At 49.4% G+C, this 19750-nt stretch overlaps 1 protein-coding gene across 3 annotated transcripts in view; it reads left to right on the top strand.

The window, feature by feature from the left end:
- Positions 1 to 219: 219 nt before the first annotated feature.
- Positions 220 to 19750, top strand: part of Ky (kyphoscoliosis peptidase) — a 37753-nt gene continuing 18222 nt past the window's right edge. Inside the window, exons 1-6 of one of the 3 annotated variants that reach the window (XM_052189284.1) lie at positions 220 to 355; positions 3366 to 3428; positions 6921 to 6983; positions 14978 to 15052; positions 17182 to 17244; positions 19482 to 19564. In XM_052189284.1, the coding sequence (XP_052045244.1) occupies positions 220 to 355; positions 3366 to 3428; positions 6921 to 6983; positions 14978 to 15052; positions 17182 to 17244; positions 19482 to 19564 (483 nt within the window). Of the gene's footprint in view, positions 356 to 3365; positions 3429 to 6920; positions 6984 to 14977; positions 15053 to 17154; positions 17245 to 19481; positions 19565 to 19750 lie in introns of all 3 variants that reach the window. The other 2 variants (XM_052189286.1, XM_052189285.1) reach the window with 2 other exon arrangements.

The raw sequence follows: 19750 nt of genomic DNA, 5'->3' as shown, positions 1-19750 counted from the left end.
CTTCAGGAGGGTAGCTCCCTCCCGGGCGGGCCCTAATGATGAATTTGGCAGAGTCAGCGAAACTGCGCCCGGCCCGGCGGACCTGGCGGCGGGGCAGCGCCCTCTCCCGCGCCCTCGCCCTCTCCCGCGCCAGGCAGCGGCGCGCACGGGGCCATTTGCAGCCTAGGCAGCCTCGCGAGCAGCCGCTGCGCGCCAGCGGGCCGGAAGGGAGGTGGCACCATGGAGCTGAAGAAGGACAGCAACGCTGTGGCCATCGACATGCTGCTCATCGTGCAGTCCGAGAAGCGGCGCGCAGCGCAAGCCACGCACTTGGACCCGCAGGCGGACCCGGGCGCTCTGCTGCAAAACCGAGGAGGTAACACCCGCCTGGCCCGGGTCCTCAGGATCCCTGGGCACCTCGGCCACCAAGCCCCGGGGTCCGCCCGCAGGGGGGACGCCTAAACAGCAGCCCCCTTCCCCAGCGAGGCCAGTCCAACCCTCTCCCGGACCGCAGCTTGTGCCCAGGCGCCACAGCACCTGCGTTCCTTGGCAACGCACAGCGCACTGGTTGCCCCAGGCCTGATTTCTTCTGCTATTCCCTGAAGGGTGCAAAACACAGAAAACTGCTCTTCAGAAAGAAGCCAGGGCCTTAGGCTGAGCACGTTTAGCAGAGGCCTAGTCCCCAAGCAGCATGTAGCTCACCAAAATGCACCAGTGATCCTAGAGGATTCTTGCAATTGAGTAAGACTTTGAGATAACTTAGAGCCTCAGTTTCCCCTTTCTTAAGCCTCTCTTTCCGCCTCCAACAGATATAAGGACTGAATGGGTGAAGGGGACCTGGGCTAGGGTGTGGTAGAGTAGAGGTTGAAGTCTCCTAGCCTTACTTGAATTTTACTTCTTCTGCAGACTTGGGAAAATGAAAACTGATTGCTTATAGGGTGATTGCTGAAGGCAAGATCTGCATCTATTCCTCTCCCGGCACCCCCCCCACACACACACACACACATACACACAACGTGTATAGAATATAAAGAGTGCCGAACGGAGGCTCAGGAAATCCCCAAGAAATGTAGGGGCCTCATAGCGCTGGAGTTGGAAGAAGCCTCTGACGCTGATTGAAGGGTCTAACCCTGCACCACTTCTTTAGCAGAAATGCCTGACCGCTACACAGAGAATGATGACTGCTCCCTCGACTCTCTTTCCAGCTCTGGCGTTCCTTGGATACCCCTGCTGCTCTATCTGTCCCCCAGAGCCTCTGTGCATAGGAGGCACCCAAGGCTGGTCCACCTTCTATGCTAAGGCAGTGGTTCTATAGACAGCCTTGACCCACCAGGCACGCTGGAGCTGTGATTCCCCTCCTGGGGAGCTGGAAAGGCGGCAGTTAGGGAAAGAACTGAGAGAGTTCGCTGTAGTTAGAGTTTAGGAGGGAGTGTGGGGATGGGAGCTGTTTAGGTTAATAGATTCTGTAGTACCCCCACACACAAACTGCCCCTGGGAGAAGGGATTAGACCCTTTCACGGTCTTTGAAGGAGAAAGAAAATGTCCTCTGCTTCTTGATGGGACCGAGTGAGATGGCGCCTATGTCATGTAACACAATCTAGAAGACCGCTCCCCGAGTGTACTGAGGCCCAGTTCCAAGTCAGCCAATAGTCCCCACCACCCAATCAGAGTCCCTTTGCTTCTGACACCAGAGAGGATAAAAGCAGAGGCCTGAAGTGTTGGCTATCAAAACTGCCCTCAAGGTACCCAAAACCTACCCAAAATGCCCATGCCTCCAGAAGGGCATACGCTTTGGCCCTGACTTGGGGGAAAAGCATCCATCGCTACTTGAAAGGCACTGGTATTGTTCTATAAACATTTTCCCAGGAAAGGTTTCTTGAAGATGCTGGGCAGCTGAGAGAACTGTGTCCCGTATTCTGCCCCAAAGTGGAAAAGGACAGTGGAGAGTCTCCAAGTTCTGCCGCCCCCGGAAACCCTAGGCTGTACCGACCTGTGTAGCCACACTTTAGGACACAGCCTGAGGGACAAAAAGCACTAAGTCAAACTACTTGTTCAGCCGACTCACACAGATGCACAACAACCCAAAATCCCCCAGGCGATTTTCAGGTCTCTTCCTGTCACCAGCAAGCGAGTTCTCCCCGCCTAAGGAGAAGCCAGAGGTCACCCTTAACCACCCCCCCCATACCCATCAGAGAAGAATGAAGTTCAACTGTTGTCACAAGGCAGACATGGTGGCCTCACCCCCACAGTGCAAGAAGGAAAGGAGTCAGAGGGACAGGACAAGAAGCGTCACTAGGGATTTTGGCTGCAGGGCTGGCCTAGTGTCTCTTATTTTTCTCCTAGGAATCCAGCAAGTGCCCAGCTATTTACATAGAACAGCACTTCCCATACGCAGACTATGGAGAGCAACAGACTTTGCAGAAAAGATCAGGGGAGGAGAAGGCTGAGGAAGACTTGGGGGCTTCTGGGTGGGTGAAAGGTTAGAGAGCCAGACCTGAGACTGAACTTCCTGGGAACACTGCTATCAAGTGTGCCACAGAGCTGGTTTGTTTTTTCTTTGGGGGGGTGGGGGGTTGTTTGTTTGTTTGTTTGTTTGTTTGAGACAGGGTTTCTCTGTGTAGCCCTGGCTGTCCTGGAACTCAGTCTGTAGATCAGGCTGGTCTTGAACTCAGAAATCCACCTGCCTCTGCCTCCCAAGTGCTGGGATTAAAGGCGTGTGCCACCACTGCCTGGCTGTGCCACAGAGCTGGTCTTGTGGGGACACCTCTGCTCCCACTGCCCAGGCGTATAGCAGTTCTGTGCCAGGAACTCAATCTCTTAACTATCTCTTCCAGCCACTGCCAGGGAGAGAGCCTCCCTTCCCTTCTGCCTTACATCATCACCAGAACGAAACATAGGTGCATCTGATGGGCCTTGCTGAGACCTACACAGGCCCATCTAGCTGCAAGGGATGCTGGGAAAGTATGCAACTGTCACTCTCTACTCCCATAGGAGCAGGCAGTATTTATCCATGCTCCCTGCATACAGAAATGGGCAGGCAAAGCAGATGGAAAACTCTCAGAAAATAATACTTTCATACTTACATGTGGTCAGATATGGGAATGGGTATTAGGCATCTGCATAGCAAAAATTCCAGAAAATCCCAATAGCCAATTCCACCATCACTAAAAACTACCATTTTCAAAATATTCTTTTTTAATTGAAGGGTTGTGTTGTTTCCTCAAATGTGTCTCATTCAAGGGCAGCCTGTCTCAGATCCTGAAAGAACTGGTTCCCACCAGCATTTTTTTTTTTTTAGCACAGATGGGTCTGTAAGTGGAACAGTGGTGCAGCACTCGCCCTAGGGCTCCCTCCACACAGTCTCACACCCAACCCTTCTCTCACAGGATTCCAAGGTGTCAGAAACGGAATCCGGAAGTGGCAAGAGTTGGAAGAAAACGGCTTTCAGGGTAAATCTCTTCTTCCTTCTGTTTTCTGTTCGTCTCTGTGATTCAAAACCCTGAAGAAAAAAAAAATGAGTGGAAGAGTTGGGTTGTGCTCACTGGGAAACTGGCCCCAACATCTAATCGGTGAGCAAACCTGGCTGCCTGGGGCTCCGCCAGGTCTCTGGGCCTCCGTGAGCCTGGAAAGCCTTCCCTGGCATTAGGGCTCCTGCATCTCTGGAAGCTGAAAATGGGGAATGGTGTCGTGAATGTCGGCACCCAAGTGTTGGTTGGCTGAGCTATAGGAGGGGATTTGGCTTTACTTGGGGCATTGAGGGTTGTGTGTGTTCCCAACAGAGGCAGGGCTGCTGATGTCACAAAGACTACACAGCTTTAAAATGTGTTTGGGCTTTTTGTTGGTAGCGGTTTCATTTTTTTCTGGTCAGACTAGGATAGTGGCCTGTCTTATATCAGTATTTCTTGAGGACTGGGCAGAGGCAGTCAAAGGTTCTATAGTCCCTACCGCCCTGAGCTCCAGAATACAGGTAGAAGAAGTTTATTTCCAAAGCCTCTTCTCTCTGGTTCCAGACAGCGCTCGTTCCTGATGGCCCAGAACCTTTCTGGAACACAGGAGATGGGCTGAATATAGGGAGTTTTGCTTTGTGTGCCTCAGATTACCCTGGCTTCCAGGGAAAATATCAGCCCTAATATGCATGCCGGGAATACAGGAGTTCCATCAGACAGCATCCATGTGAACTGTGGAATCAAATGCCTGCCCCTGCACACGAGCACAGCTGAGGAAGCATGGATAACCAACCGGCTTCCCAGCCTCCAGACAGTGGCCAAAAGGAAAAGCAAACCAGGAAAGCTAAGCTAATCTGTAAACTTATTCCTCCAACACCTACCTCTCTTTAGCATTTACTTTGTGCCAGGCAAAAGTTGAAGTGTTAGGGATTCAACAGTTAACAAGCAAGTCAAGAACCCTGTCCTTGCAGGGCTATGCTCAAGTGATTGCCATTTCCCCGTCCCTGACACTGTTCTCAGGAAGAAGCCATCTTCTAGATGCACACACACCCATTAAGGAAATCACTCTTGTGCATCCTGGCTAGTGGATCAGTGTAAAAGCTTCCTTAACTGGGGCTAAGCTATAGGAAAAATCTGAGTCGCTTGGGGTGGCAAAGGTTGACCTCATAGCTAGCGAAGTGATACCCTGGGCCAATAAGAAGCCTATGAATGAGACTCCAGAAACTCCAGCCATAGGGAGGGCCACTCAGAGCATGTGTGCTGCGTGCTGGGTCCGTGTGTAAGCAGGCGAGTGAATGGAGTAAGACGTTGTGGATAAAGAGAGAACATCCTTTATGTTGCTCTTGCCTGTGTGAGCCATCTGTCAAGCAGCAAAGGCCTCTCAGAAAACACTGGAGTCACCCCCACGTTGAGCATCTTCAAGGTTGGATGGGAAATTAGTGAAAAACGTCACAAAACAGAAAGCAATACAGTAACTCTCAAGATGACTATTTAAAAACAAACAAACAAACAAACAACTCAGAGGCTCTTAGTATCGGTCCACAGAAGGTGATTTAAATAGTCCTTGAAAAAAAAAAGGTACTGTTTGAAGATTTTTTTTTATGAATCTGGCTGCAGAGAATGTCTGTGGAAATCCAGAAAGCATGATGGTTTTGCTATCCTGCCAACACGTGCAGTTTCAATGTTAGACTCTGTCTACTTTGTAAATGACATGCATGTGTGGGGAAATGTAGCAGATTCTTTCCATGGTTTTTGATGCCAAGATCCAGGACTCTGGCGTTGTAGCTGATTTTGTCACATATGTACCTTGTTGGTGCCCAAGTCACCCAGTCCTGCTAACCAACAGGCTGTCCAGCCCCGGCAGTTGGAGAAATTTCATCTCAGAAGGAAGTGGCCCGGTGGCATGTGCTGACAGTGTGCACAAATGGGACTGAGCGTGGTGTTGATCCAAAAGTGCACATTTGTCCTCTTGTTCCTGCTCTGCACACTCCTAGGGCTTGGGTGTTGGCGAAAGGAAGGGTGGGGAGCCTGAAACACTCCAAACTTTTGGAAGCAGCAGGTGTTTGGGCTGAGCCACCCCTCTCTAGTAGCTCGCCCAGCAACAGGCTTCCCCTGCTGTGATTGGCTGCTCTCCTTGGTCCTGGCTGAAGTCTGCCTAGCAGCATGGTGTCTGGTGCCCTACAGCTAGAGAGAAACCACTTGTGCAGCCCTGGCTATAAATACCTCCCAGGAGCTGTGCCAGCCAATCAGCCTCCTTGAGGATTCCCTTGCCGGCTCCTGTTTCCTCACAGAGGTACAGCCAGCCGGGCCCACAGAAGGCTGCCTCCCTGTCCTCACCAGCGTGGCCTGGAGCTCCAGCCCAGCATGCCACATCACCACACATTGGCACACAATGGCAGTGCTATCTGGCCTTGGCTAACCAACCATGTTCTGGAAGTGCTGGGGTCCTGTTCATAGGAAAAGGCTAGACTGTGCAGGTTCCCCAAGGCAAACCTCTGCTGGGTGGATCCTAAGTCTAACCCAGCAGAGTGCCCTGCCCACCCACCTTGACCAGCCTCTGCTAGGCGTGGGCGTGGGAAGCACAGAGTTGCCTATGTGGTTGGCTCCACTGTGCAGACAGAAACCCTAGGGATGGGCTAGGTCCCAGGCTGAACCTCGGTTTCCCCTAAAGTGGGGCTCACTCCAGGTCACAGGGAGATGATGAATTATAAGGGGAAATGTAGCATGAGAACTCCCTTCTGCCATAATCGTTGTCCTTCCTCTTCCTACATCCATGGAGACAAGGTTCAGAGGCTGGCTCAGTAAGGATAGTCCACAGAAACAGAACAACCAGAAAGCAGAAATAGATTCATGCCTAGGAAGGGCAGAGAAGACAGCGATGGCCTGTAGCAAGAACTAGGCGTCTCTCATCAGCATCCTGACCCCTCTGGGTTATAAGGGCTTGTAAATATCACCAGTGGGTACAGAGAACTCAAACATGTTGACTGCCCTGTAATATTGGTGAGTACCCTCTGAGTATTCCCTCACCTTCAAAGCTAAAATCAAAGGCAAGTTACTGTGACTGCACTCCTCAGGGGAAGGAAAGCAAGCTGAGCTAGGAGTTTGGAAACTTAAGAGTACAAGTATCATGTTGTACCTCCCAGGCCATCATTCCACAGAAAGGGGTGATGATCAGTCAGGCGTCTGTGTATGAGAAAGCATTTTGGAAATTGTAGCAAAAAAGTCAGAGTGGCGGTTCCATCGACCAGTAGAATAAGTCCCGGCCTGAATAGGCTTGGCTTCCGCTGGGAGGCAGAAGGGGTGAGCACTTGTGGACCCCATGAGCCGAGGCTAGACCAGTCCAGAGGTGTGTGCACACCATGGCAGTAGATGTGCTCAGCCCCCTCCGGCATGCAGTTATCTCAGGCGTACCCAGCTCCCTCGGTCCCCCTCCCAGGGAACATTATGCCACGGTCACGGTGGTCACTTGCCACCTTCTTTGTCTTTCTTAAATAGGAAACTTGCCAGAGAAGCAGCGCCTTCAGCAGCCGCAGGTCATCACCTCCTATGACAACCAAGGTAAGAGACAAATCACTAATGGCCATCTCTCCCAGGTCTGTGTCCCTGGCTCTGCTGCCCAAATTAGCAAGCCCAGAATATGGAAGATCAGGCTGCAGGGAGCACCTCCTCTGTGATCCATGAAGACTGCAGGGAGCACCTCCTCTCTGATCCATGAAAGATAGAGCATCCTTCCATCTCCCAGCATCCCAGAGGAAGAACTGAGAAACTTAAAGTCCTTGGATTATGAAGTCCCACCATTATCCATTTCATTGTCAGTGCTACAGCCAACACTCACTGAGGACAAAGCATATGTCTGGGGCTCTGCCAACCGTTATACACACTCAAGTATCAAAGCAACCCTGACTGATAGTCTCACCACTTCATAGACGAGGAGACCAAGGCTTGAGACAGTTATCCAGCAAGCATCAGGGCCAGCTCTCTGGTACCTTACCTCCAACCCCAGCAAGGTCTCAGTGGTTAACCTTTACATGGCTGGGCTTCTGTGGCTCCCTGGAAACTGATCTCCTGCTGGCTCACAGTATCCAAGTCCTCCCATCTCCCGAGTCACAAAGGTTCCTTGAGCTCTCTTGAATCTGAGCCTGATGAAACATTCCACTTAGTAGCAAGGTGGAGCAACCCGGTCCTTCCTTGAGAGCTCTGATTTCCCCAGAAGTGCTCCAGGTACTTGGAAATGGCAGGCGAGGGCACTCTCTGCTGGCCAGGCTGAATCTGTGGTTATCTAGATCTGAGACTACCACGAGGTAGTTTCGAGGTTTTCACTATGGCTGGAGGAGAATCTATTTAAAGGACTCTGACACCTACCATGGCTCTTCAACAGATGCCTGGGCTTCTCGGGCTCAACCTGGAGAGTTGGCTGCCATTGCTGATGCTATAACGTGCAAGAAAGCTATGCCACGGCATCCAGGGGGCACAGGTGTGCCTCTCTTCCTGAATCACAAGAATCAATGCAGGCCAGGCTGCATCTCTGACACTGCCTTGGCTGCACAAGCCTCACATCAGAGATAACCTCACTGGTGTAGAAAGATCACGAATGGGCTGCTGTTCTCTCAACGCGGGGAACAAAACAAATGCTTCTGTGTGTGGAACTGAGTCCTAGCGAGAGGAGAAGACCAAAGGGGAAATTAAGGCAGGAGGGATGGTGGGGGCAGGGGTTGTAAATCAGTTTCCTGTAGCTCATTGGCTAGAAACAGCAAGAAGATTTCGCCTTAAGTTTCTGGGACTGAGAAGTCCAAAGTCAGCTTTGCCGGGTAAAAGGCAGGTGTCAGCAGGCTGCAGCCTTTGAAGTCTTGGGAGGGAATCCACTCCCTAGCTCCTTCTGCTCCTCCAGGCTGCCAGCATTCCTCGGCTTTATGGCTGTGTCATTCCAGGGACTGCTTCTGTTGTCATGTGGCCTTCTCCCCTTTTAGGTAGGCAGTTCTGTGTCTCCCTCGTATAAAGTAATATGTGGTCACATTTAAGGTCCAACCAGATAGCCCAGAGTAATGCATAGGTAAGGTACCATCTGCGAAATCTCCCTCGCAGTCAGCGATTCTGCATGGATACCCTGAAAATTCATTATTCAGCTCACGATAAGGAACCATCATAAACAGAACAGAGGAGGCTGGGGATGTAGCTTAGTGGTTTGACTAGCACGTGTGAGGCGTTTTAGTCTGATCTCTAGCATTTCCCCCAGCCCCGGATAAAAAGAATAGGTGAGCAGCAACCGAGACGGAATATCCGTGTACGAAAAGAGGGGGTGGGACAGACGCAAGGGCACCTGGGGAGAGATTTTTAGCTGGGAGCCATGACATGAAGGCACTGTCAGGCAGGCAGGCATCTGGTGGGTGTGCAAAGTCTGTGTCTGTGAGCAGAGTGAGAAGCGGGGGTCAAGGCAGAGAGGACTCGGGGCAGGACTTACGCACCGATGTATGGGCTGCCTTCAGGGTGCTGGCTTCTGATCAGAGTATGATTAGCAGACAATAGATGGCTTTAGACGCAGTGCCTTTGATATTGGGGGAGTGAACAGAACAGGAGGAGGTGACTGGAAGCAAAGAAGACTCCCCTGGAGGTGATATCATGCTGTCCAATTGCAAGAGGGTTTCCCATGTTGTAGATCTAGATCCGCTAGAAGAAGAATCAGGGGGGAAGGGGGGAGAAACAAGGATTGCAGCATAAGCCGTGGGAAGCCAGGGGTAGACACAACCAATGCAGACTGCGGGAGAAGGGAGGAACTGGACGCCAGTCTATGGAGACCTGGCATTCGGGAAACAGCAAGGACATCACCATTGTGTGCTGAGTTCCTACTCATCGGCAAACCTGGAACTCCTCGGGCTCTATTCTGAGGACCCTATCGGCTCCAGCACAGTTTTCTTGGGAGGTTTGACCATAGCATGGATCATAGGTGGAACACGAGGTGTGCGCCAGACTTGGAGCTAAGCACCTTGCAAGGCCCCTCGTTTCCCTCGGTCACATTCAGCCACTTTATGGATGGAAACAAATAGAGAAGCTGAGGCACAGGGCCATCTAAGCAGCTTGCCTGAAGTTACACAGCTAAAGAAGTCAGACCCAAGAGCTGACCATGTCTGTGCAGCCCTCAAAGCCAAGTGGGCTTAACTCCGGTACCACACTTCCCCATACAGACCAGGGACCTATGTAATGGAGTTGATCTGAGTACAGCGTCCCTGCCCACCCCAGCATGAAGTCCAAGGCTCCAGGAGGAGCTTGTTCAAACTGGTTCAGCCTTCCCCATCCTCCTCAGCAACTTGTTCAGTGGTAGATTTTATACAGCAGGTGATTCAAAAGCACCTTGTAGTGCACAGGGGCCTGGGCTGATGGCTCCGCCACAGTGGGCTTGTGTTTGGGTGGCAGGAGAGTGATCGCGAGGAGGCACGGTGACTTCTGACCCTCGGGGTTGTGGTTAAGGAGTCAGTTCTGAAATGACACCCATCATGCTAGTCCCCGGTTTTTGGAGCTGACCGCTTCCCGACTACTACATCCTAGAAGCACAGAGCGTGCATCTTTTAAGATCTAACCAGGCACGGTTCATTTGAAAGTGCTTTTAGGATGACAGATGTTTAACTAAGATTTTTCCGACTTTAAGTGTTATGGAGACGTGTGTCCAGGCTGTAAGTGGATCAGCAAATACAGGAGGCTCTTTAAGTCAAGGGTGCTGAGTATCTTACATAAATCCTGGGACTCCTCCACATGCACACCTGTCTCTCCCACCCCCACCCCCACCCCCACCCCCATGCATGCATACACACCGATGCACACATGCTTGCCCGGCAGTATTCGTTAATTGATCGATGCTCCTGGCAGCCACTTCCAATCAGTCAGAGTTAATGAACAACACAAAACCCACTTGCCGTGCCCACATTAGGAATTCTGAGTAAATTGAGCCGTTAGACAAATACCGATTGAAACCTGGAGCCATTAGGAGAGGTGTCAGGGCGAGATGTCCCCTGACTGGATAAAAGGCCAGCCTAGGACAGTGACCACATAGACTCAAGACCCTGTGTGCATCTCTGCTTTGGGGACAGAAAGGAAGGAGAGTCAGCAGGGTTTAGAAAAGGTCTGGCCTGAAAACTACTTCGTAGGGGTAGCAAGAAATAGTAATCCTTAAAATGTTTTTACTAACTGGCCAAGGCTGCAGTTTCAGAAGTCTTATTCAGCAAATGAATTTCTGGGGAAGGGTATTGTGAGGGAGGCCAGCCAGGATGCCCAAAGTCCCAGGAAGGGTCTTCATCCTTGACTATCAAGGTCGGTGTGATTGGCAGCTGCTTGGGATTTAGCCCTGACTTGAATTTTGCTTAAGACTCTTTATGATGAGAGCTACGTCAGGTTAATATTTTTACTAAAATCTCAGTTTCATTTAATCTAAGAGTGAAGATGGTGCACTGTCAGCCTCTCTGGTGAATGCTGACCACCTTGACACAGGGTGATGAAGAACGCAGGCCATTTCTGGTGGGCAGAGAAGTCTCTCAGATGGTCTCCTCAAACCCTGGGGGAGTGCAAAACTCCAGAATCGGGGTGAGAGTTTGACTGCATTCAGAATAAAACAGCAGCACAGCCTGGGGACAGCCTAGTCCTCGGCAAGGAGATAGAGTAGAAAACTGCAGGGAGGAGAGGGGGTCCAAATGACATCAGGGGGAGCTGGTGGACTACAGCCCCCCTAAACATGAGGCCACCTCCCCGTTAACCCCAGAAGGGCCAGAACCGTGGTTTGTTTCCCGGCCCCATCACTCTTCACAAGAAACGTGGTTGGAGGGGAGCAGCTGGAGAAGTTAGGAGAAGCGTGAGGGAGAGGCTCACTGTTGGGCCCTAGGCCCACGAGCTGTTCACCTTCGCAGCTCCTATAAGGCTACAATCAGTCCAGCCCAGCAATCTCCAAACAACAGCTGCACTAGGTCAGACAGACTCCTTTGCTGCGGGGCTGAAAGCATTGCGGGTTGCGACCCACAGTAGAGAGAGCATGCAGGGGAACCTCTCACAGTTCGCCTTTCACAAGGTATCTTGTGGCCACATGACACTTTGGAAAACACCTCAGAAAGAGTTGCACAAGAAAGTGAAGAGGCCACATTAACTGGGGCCACAGAGGGACTATGCTGTGGATGACAGCAGCGCCCGATCTTCTGACACGTATAGACTCGGGCCCTGAATTCTGAAATCCTTGGCATCTTCGTCCCAGGATCACAAGGCTGGTTGTCACTGGCAATGAATGTGTCAGATTCTATGCTTTATAGGTGGATGCTGGGCTAGAGAGGTGGCTCAGAGGTTAAGAGCACTGGCTCCACGATCAGAGGAATGGAGTCCGGATCTCGGCACCCACATGACAGGGCAGGCATCATTAAAGATGGTTGTGAGCCACCAGGTGGCTGCTGGGATTTGAACTCAGAACCTCCAGAGAAGTCAGTACTCTTAACTGCTGAGCCATCTCTCCAAACCTCATCAATAATGTTTATCCAAAAGGAAATAACTGTAGTATATATTAACAAAGGATTAATAAAAAAGAACTCTTTCTTACAAAACCATCAAGGGAAACATAATCAATCAGTAAATAGTAATAATCAACACACAAAGCAAATTTAAATAGCAAATAAAAAATTTAAAAACTACACTAAAATTTTTTAAATATGTAAAACAATAAGGTACCTTTCGTTAATAAATATGTAAAGGGTTTATGAAAGCAGGTGCCGGTGAGCTTAGCAGGCATGTTTGTCTTATCCAACACCACAGGGCTCAGCTGCTAGTGGCATTGTGAGCTTCCAAGCCTGCAGGTCTGCTGGACAATCACTGTCCACGCCATACCCGGCTGATCTCGGCTCTTGGCTGAGCTAGTGCTGGCTGTCAGCTGGTGGGCTGGCTGGAGACCAGATGGTTTCAGATAGCCTCACCTGAGCAGCTCTGCTCTGCTTCCCGTGGTCTCTCACCCACAGTCTGGTACACACACACAGCACAGCTCACTGTGGCAGGGGTGCCAAGAGTGTAAGCAAGCACTGCAAAGTCTCTCCAGGGCTAAACCCAGACCTGGAATAACACAAGTTCTACCCCCTTGCTAATGAGCCAGACTAACTTGTGAGATCTGCGTACATTCAAGGGGTGAAACAAAACACCTCTCATTGGGAAGAAGATGAAGTGCAGGCGATTGCAACCAAACCAGGGAAAGAAGGAGGAAAAAAGACATTTCCCCCCTGACCGGGTTGGTGAAATCAGAAACCAATGGAAGGATGTGTGGGAAAGTTGACCAGTATTACAGAAGCCTTACATTCCTCATTCCCTTCCATCAGTGTTTAAGAATTCACCCACAGGAACTAATTGGAAAAGTGTTAAAGATGTCTTCTTTATCCTGATACTCATCACATCATCGCTGATCATAGCAAAGCACTTGGGGAGTGCAGAGCAGCCAATGCAATGAATGATCTGAACACGTGACAGGAAGTTGTGTGTTCCACCTTCCAGGACTGGGTGGCCGGGGTGATGCTCTCTGCAGCACTACAGAAGCCACTCCAGCTGACGGCGCTATCTAACACTTCTCCACAGTTGCTGATCTTTTAATTAATCCCTCCGATCTGAGAGAAGAGAGCTGCTATCTCCAACTATAATATATGTCTATTCCTCTTTATAATTGTGTGAGTTTTATTTCAGATGTTTTAAATCTTTGTGTTCAGGTGACTACATATTTGACATTGTCACATCTTCTTGATAAGATTTCTTCACTATTGTATTATATTTCTCTATCTCTGGTATTTTCCTTTGCTGAGTGGATGTGTTATTGAGCAAATTATCTTGGTCTCGCTCTACCCAAAAAAATGTTTTTATTTCATTCTCATATAGAATTTTATTGGATAGAGACAGTTAATTCCTTTCAGAATCTTTTAAAGATTCTACATCTTTCTGACCCAGTTTCTGATGGGAACTATGTAGCAACCCAGTACATAATGTATCACCTGTCCTGAGTGTTTTCAGAGACATTGTATCCCAGTGGTGTGATTACCTCATGTCTGGGCTTGGATCTTCTTTTATTTATCATGTTTGGAACATACTAAGCTTAATCCATACCTGTATGTCTTTTCTCAAATGTGAGTAGCGTGTTATTTCTTCAGCTACTTTTCTGCACTTGTGATTTTCTTCTTGCCAGAGGCATGAGAATGGACTTCTAAATGTGGTCCTGTGATCCCTGGCACACTGTTGGCTCCGCCCATTTTCCAGTTTGGACCCTGGCCGCTGTTCTTGGGCTCTTTCCTTTGTCACAGAGAATGTCGTAGCCCATCTTCTATTTCAGCGTCAAAGTCTTCACTTGGTTCTTTCCAACTTCTGCTTCTTTGCTGAGTTTTGTATCTTTTATTTCTTTTGAAATGGTTGGCCTTTAGTTTTGCAGCACGGTTAATGTGCCATTTTATCATCTCTGGGTTAAGTGTGGGTTGCCGTGGCTGGAATCTTTTCTTCTCAAACTGAGATCTTCCCAGGTACTGAGTTCTGAGTGTGGTAGCCACTGCAGGGCCCATCTGCTTGCATGCACCATGAAGTAGCCAGTTCAGAATGAGGACACTACTCTTCCCCCAGAGGCTGGTATTCAGACTGTGATATACAGTGCATGGGGTGAGACCTGTGGTGTGCAGCTGAGAGGTGACCATAGAAACTTCTTATTTGCAACTTTAGAAAATTACATTTTGTCAGCCACTTCCTGGTCCTCTAGCCAAAAAAGGGTGGAGCTTTGTCTTTTCACTGTCAGGTCCTTGTGAGTTTTTGTTGTTGTTGTTGTTGTTGTGTTGTTTTTGTTTTTGTTTGGCCATGTACTTTTTATAACTGTGTCTGGGGACAATCATCAGGAGAGATGAGGGAGGGAGAGAAAGTAGAAGGTGGGATGGAGGAAGAATAGAGGGAGGGAGGGAAGGAGGAAGAGAAGGTAGAGGGAGGGATGGAGGGAGGATAAAGGGAGGGAGGGAAAGAAGGAAGGAGGGAGAGAGAAAACACAGGCCATCACGCATGCCTGGCTACTAACCTCACAGCTACCCATGTTCTTGCTTCTGGGCTGAATCAGGAAAATATAGAATAAAGAAAATCGCAGCAGAGGAAGTCCCTACTCCCTGAGACAATTAGCGGTTCCCATTCTCACCCTTCAAGTAGAATTTGAATTTTTTTTTTCTTGAGTACTCTTTTACATCCATTCTACCCCTCTGGTTGGGATGCCTTTGACCAGGGTGTTGTCAGAGCGGGAAGGAGAAGGGTGGGCTGATGTGGCCCTGTCTCGCAACCTGGTCGTCGACACCCCTGTTCTTTTCCATCGCTGACTTTCCAGGGTCTGCAGGTGGGTTTCAGGCCGGCGGCTGCGTCGGATCCGGTAGAGGGGGTGCTTGTGTGTGTGCTTTGGGTTAGTCTGGAAAACATGAGTTGCCCGCACAGCCAACAGAAAGCTCTAAGATGAAGCATGTTCTGCCATTTGAACATCTGTCACAGGATGGAGTGCTCTTCCTGGCAGCATTTGGCTAAGAATGTCACCTCCTCCTTTGCAGGTACTCAGCTGACTGTGGAAATCCACCCCCAAGACGCCATGCCCCAGCTGCTTAAGAAGTTCTCTTTGGCTAAACGTACGTACATGTGCAGGGCTGACTAAAGAGAGGGCAGGCAAGGGCAGGTGTCGTGAGCCAGATTCCAGCATGGACGTCTGAGCGGATCAAAGAAGAGGCTTGAGCCTCCAACCTGGGAGAAGAGAAACATTACTGCTCTATACACGCCCATTGTGTTAACTTCTGTTCTTATTGCTGTGACCATGTGACGAGAATCAACTTGAGGAAGGAAAGATTTATTTTGGCTCATGGTTTGGGGAGATACAGTATACCATGACAGAGAAAGTTTGGCAGCAGGAAGTTCTGTAATGGCAGGAGTGTGCAGCCAGACTCATCACTGCCTCGTGTGATGGTCAAACAGGAAGCAGAAAATGAACAGAAAGTAGAACTGGGCTTTAGAGACTTGAGACCTGCCCATCAGTTACCCACTTTCTCCAAAGAGGCCTCACCTCCTAAAGGTTGTACATCCCCCCTAAAACAGCATTAATAGCCAGGGACTGAGTGTCATGCACATAAGTCTATAGGAGCATTTCACAGTCAAGTATGACACGCAGATGCTACTGTTCTCGTGTCTCCGTGATGAGGTCCAGGTGATGGTGCGCCTAACTAATAATGCATCCTCTCACCAGACTGTCACTACCAGCATTCTAAGATGCCATCCACGGGCTGCCAAAAATCGTGGCATATCCGTGGGCTGCCGTGCTAAGCACTTCCTGTGCCTCGACTTTGTGACCTTTCTGCAGATGCTGGCATTCGCCCCGTGTGCTTTCAAGTCAGCAAAGTGAGGCTCAGAAAAGAGAAACGAGTGTCCAAGAAAGACACTTGGCCAAAAGATAAAGACCCGGGTCCGGCTCTGCCGCCCCCGATTTTAGCTGTAATACGTGGCAATTGTCAGTCTATGCAGGCAGGCAGGATGCTGACTGCCGTCACTCTCCGTCCCTGTTCCATCCTCACCCTGGCCTGCCTCTTGGCTGATGGGGATCTCATAGGGCAGAGGAGGCTCAAGTCCCCTCCCCCATGTCCTCTCAATGATGCAAAACCTTCCAAGGCTACGCTGCAGTCAGCAGTCAGGACCCCAAGAAGGCAGTCTTGTGTGGCTCTGGGCTCCACGGTGCGGTTTCACTTAACCTTCTTTTAGATTCCTTTTTTTTTTCCATATAGAAAAGAAGGAAAATAAGTATGACACCCTTGTAGGAGTGTTCTTAACTCCCAGTAAACACTAACTACTCGGAACCCTGTCATTCCGTCTGAACATGTAGGAGGAGGGGAACAAAAGTTCCAAGGGAAAACAGAACCTATTTCTGGGCATGGAAAACACCTTCTCAGCTTTCAGTTCCTATATTTACAGCCTGAAGTGGCTCTGGGGGCATAAACCACCTGCCTTGGTGAGCCCACCCTCAGTTCTGAGTGCTTTCATTAGACACCACGTCTTCCTGGCCTGGCTTGGAGCCAGCAGCCAAAGCCCCTTTGCTTCTTTCCCAGGGACACTCCTGTCGCTCACCATTCACAGCACAGGGCACCCACTCCAAGGCTACATGGCCTTCTGGCCCACGTTCCATATACATTACCTTCTGTGCCTCTAGTATTGCTCTTAGCTTACTCAGTTCTTACCTTGGGAAGACATAAAACTGCCTACATATATTGACAACTGCCCCATATTATAGCTAGAAACAGAGACTTTGGAGTTGGACCTGGGTCTTTCTCTTTCTTGGACAGTCATTTCTCCTTTCTGGGCCTCACTTGGCTGATTTGGAAAACACAGGGCGAATACAGGTCCGAAGGCCGAGAAAGTACTAGAAGAAACCGGTTTGTACCTATAGCAGAATGCAGGGGGATGGGGGGGGGGGGTGAACCACAGCTCCGTGCTGGCCTGCTGCAGGGTGTAAAGTCTTGAGATCACAGCCTGTTCTGACTCAGCTCAAAGACCATAGGTCTCTTTCCTGTCATCCGTTCCCTGTTTCCCATCTCTCCTCTGGCCAAGCAGACCTCATGGAAGGTCTAGCCACAGTGCATGGTGGCTGGGAATGGACGCAGGGAGTCTGTGAGGGCAAGAATGAACAGGGAGAGCGGGCAGGGCTGCTATCTAGAAAATCGTCTGCACTGGTTTTTCTGTTTCTTCTGAGATGTCTCTGACCTTTGGGATATTACAGGTTTACAAGGTGATAAAAACGGAAACATGAGACCCCGGCAGCCTGGAGGGAAAGATGCCCATGGTGAGTCCCAGGCCTTCTCTGGGGCCTCTTGAGAAAGCAGTGAGTTGGCCTCATGGTGCAGCCTCCAGCCAATTGGAACTGACTTGCTGGGACATCAAGAGTCTGAGACCATCTGTGTATCTGGGAGTAAGAGTGTCCTGACTGGCTAGTAATGTCTGCCCCAGACACGGGTGAAGAGGGAAAACTCTTATATCCTCCCAGTGCTAAAGATGAACCCCTTTCTGATTGCAAAACAGTCTACTACAGACTATGGTGGACTCAGGGTGCAGCAGAGTGATGCTCATTTGGAGCTGGAGATGTAGTTCAATTAGTAGTGTGCCTACCTGATGTGCATGAAGCTCTGGGTTCAGTCCTCAGAGCCAGACCAACTGTGTATGCCGACATACTCCTGTAATCCTGGCACTCAGGAGACGGAGGCAGGAGGATCAGAATTCCAAAGTCACCCTCTGCTATATAGAGAAAACCAGCCTGAACTGGAGACCCTGTCTTGAAAGAAAGAAAGAAAGAAAGAAAGAAAGAAAGAAAGAAAGAAAGAAAGAAAGAAAGAAAGAAAGAAAGAAAGAAAGAAAGAAAGAAAGAAAGAAAGAAAGAAAGAGGGAGGGAGGGAGGGAGGGAGGGAGGGAGGAAAGGAAGGAAGGAAGGAAGGAAGGAAGGAAGGAAGGAAGGAAGAAAGAAAGAAAGAAAGAAAGAAAGAAAGAAAGAAAGAAAGAAAGAAAGAAAGAAAGAAAGAAAGAAAGAAAGGAAGGAAGAAAGAAAAGAAAAGAAAAGTAAAACTTAGATGGGGAACTTGGAATATATCTCAGTGGCAGAATGCTGACCCACCATGTGCGCAGTTCAATGCCCATTGTGACAAAAAAATTGCGGAAAAAATAAATAAAATGGAGTGCCAAGTGTTTATAGAGTAGGGAGCAGGTAGGTAGCAGGTTAAGGCAGAGAAATAAACACTAAATGGGGTGATATGAGGTGATAGATGGTCTGGATTATAATTTGGTTTTTCCTCAATTCATCTTCTCTATGCCTCAGTTTCCCCTTTGGTAGGTCAGATGCTAGCTATGGCTCCGTGCACACCTGCCTATTTTATTTGGCCTTAAAATCAGAGTCAGTTAATTAATGCTCCTAGTGTTTTAAGTACCTTCCTATAAAATCATATCCTCCAATTTGATTCTTATATAATCTGCTCGGAAGGTAGATTTAACGAGGCATGAATCATCATGGGTGTTTTGAATATAAAATATCAAATATTGTGAAAATGGAACCAGGAAAGGAGGAACTAATAAAATAGAAATTTTAACACCATTTTAGAAATGTCATCCTTCTAAACAGGAAGGCAAGGAAGAGCTAAACTGAGTGGAAGCCTGTGTGGTGTGAAAGCCTGCCTGATCCCCACTTGTCACCCTGGCGCTCTTATGGGACAGTGGCGGGAGGCAGGCTGAGGAGAACTCTGAGACACGGGGCACTCAGAAGGAGCTGGTTAGTTATCCCCCTTCTGGTGGGAGTGGCGAAGTACAGAGATGTCTTTGAACCACACTTGATGGTTATATCTGAGTTAAGATATCCAAGCTTCAACTCTGTGGGTAAATATGAGCCAGGATGATGTCACCTCCAGAGTCCAGATCTGCCTCCCAGAACTGCCTGGGGCGCTCCTGTATCCAAAGGGAAAACCTAGATAGACACTGACCATAAACCACTATCAACATCCTGGTTTCTCTCGTCCTTTCTACCCTGGTGGCCTGACTCTAAGGCTTGGTCTCCTACCGGTGACCAGCTCTGCCAGGCTTCCTTCCACCCAGCAGGCCTTGGGGTACCTTACACCAAGCACTTGGCTGTGGGCCCTCCCTGATTAAAAATACCAGGGCCAGCAACACTGCATACAGAAAGTTAAAAAAGCAAAAACAAAAAAACTTGAAACGAATTATCAGGGGTGGAGACGTGGATTGCATCATTCCTTCAGTAATTGTTCTGGGCACAATTGTGTTAGCCAAGGTATTTAGTGCTGAATCCCCAGGGTCTTCAAAATAATCTCAAGTTCCCTGTGGATCTTCAGGATGACCCAGAGGGATAGTCACAGTTCCCAGACGACTTTGTCCAAAGAAACATTTCTAGGAGGTACAGGAGATACCGCTCTTGGAATGAGTGTGTCAGTGTGAGAGCTGTGGATCCTCCAAGTGACTGAAAGGCTTGAGCTCCCAGCCCTCCCCAGGGGTCCCCGCACTGACTCAGTTTCCCTGTGTTCACAGCCTATCCCTGGGACAGATCCAGTTTGAAATCCATGCCCCTGGATCTCCGGCACTTTGAAAAACTGGATGCCTCTGCCTCACAGGTAGGAGAATTGACCCCCTGGCTAAGGTTCCCAAAGATGACTTGGAGTTTCCCAAATCAGGATAAAGAAGCCCGCCTCCAGGCCTCTCTTGAACACTCCTGAGTAAACCAGATAGTCTATGACTCCTTTCAGTGTCCTTCGTTACTTTGTTACTTTGTTACTTTGTTGCTTTGTAATGTCTGTGAC

This window comes from Apodemus sylvaticus, chromosome 7 (genome assembly GCF_947179515.1).
Source record: "Apodemus sylvaticus chromosome 7, mApoSyl1.1, whole genome shotgun sequence".
NCBI classification, from domain to species: Eukaryota; Metazoa; Chordata; class Mammalia; order Rodentia; family Muridae; genus Apodemus; species Apodemus sylvaticus.
This window is presented reverse-complemented; position numbering and strand designations above follow the sequence as displayed.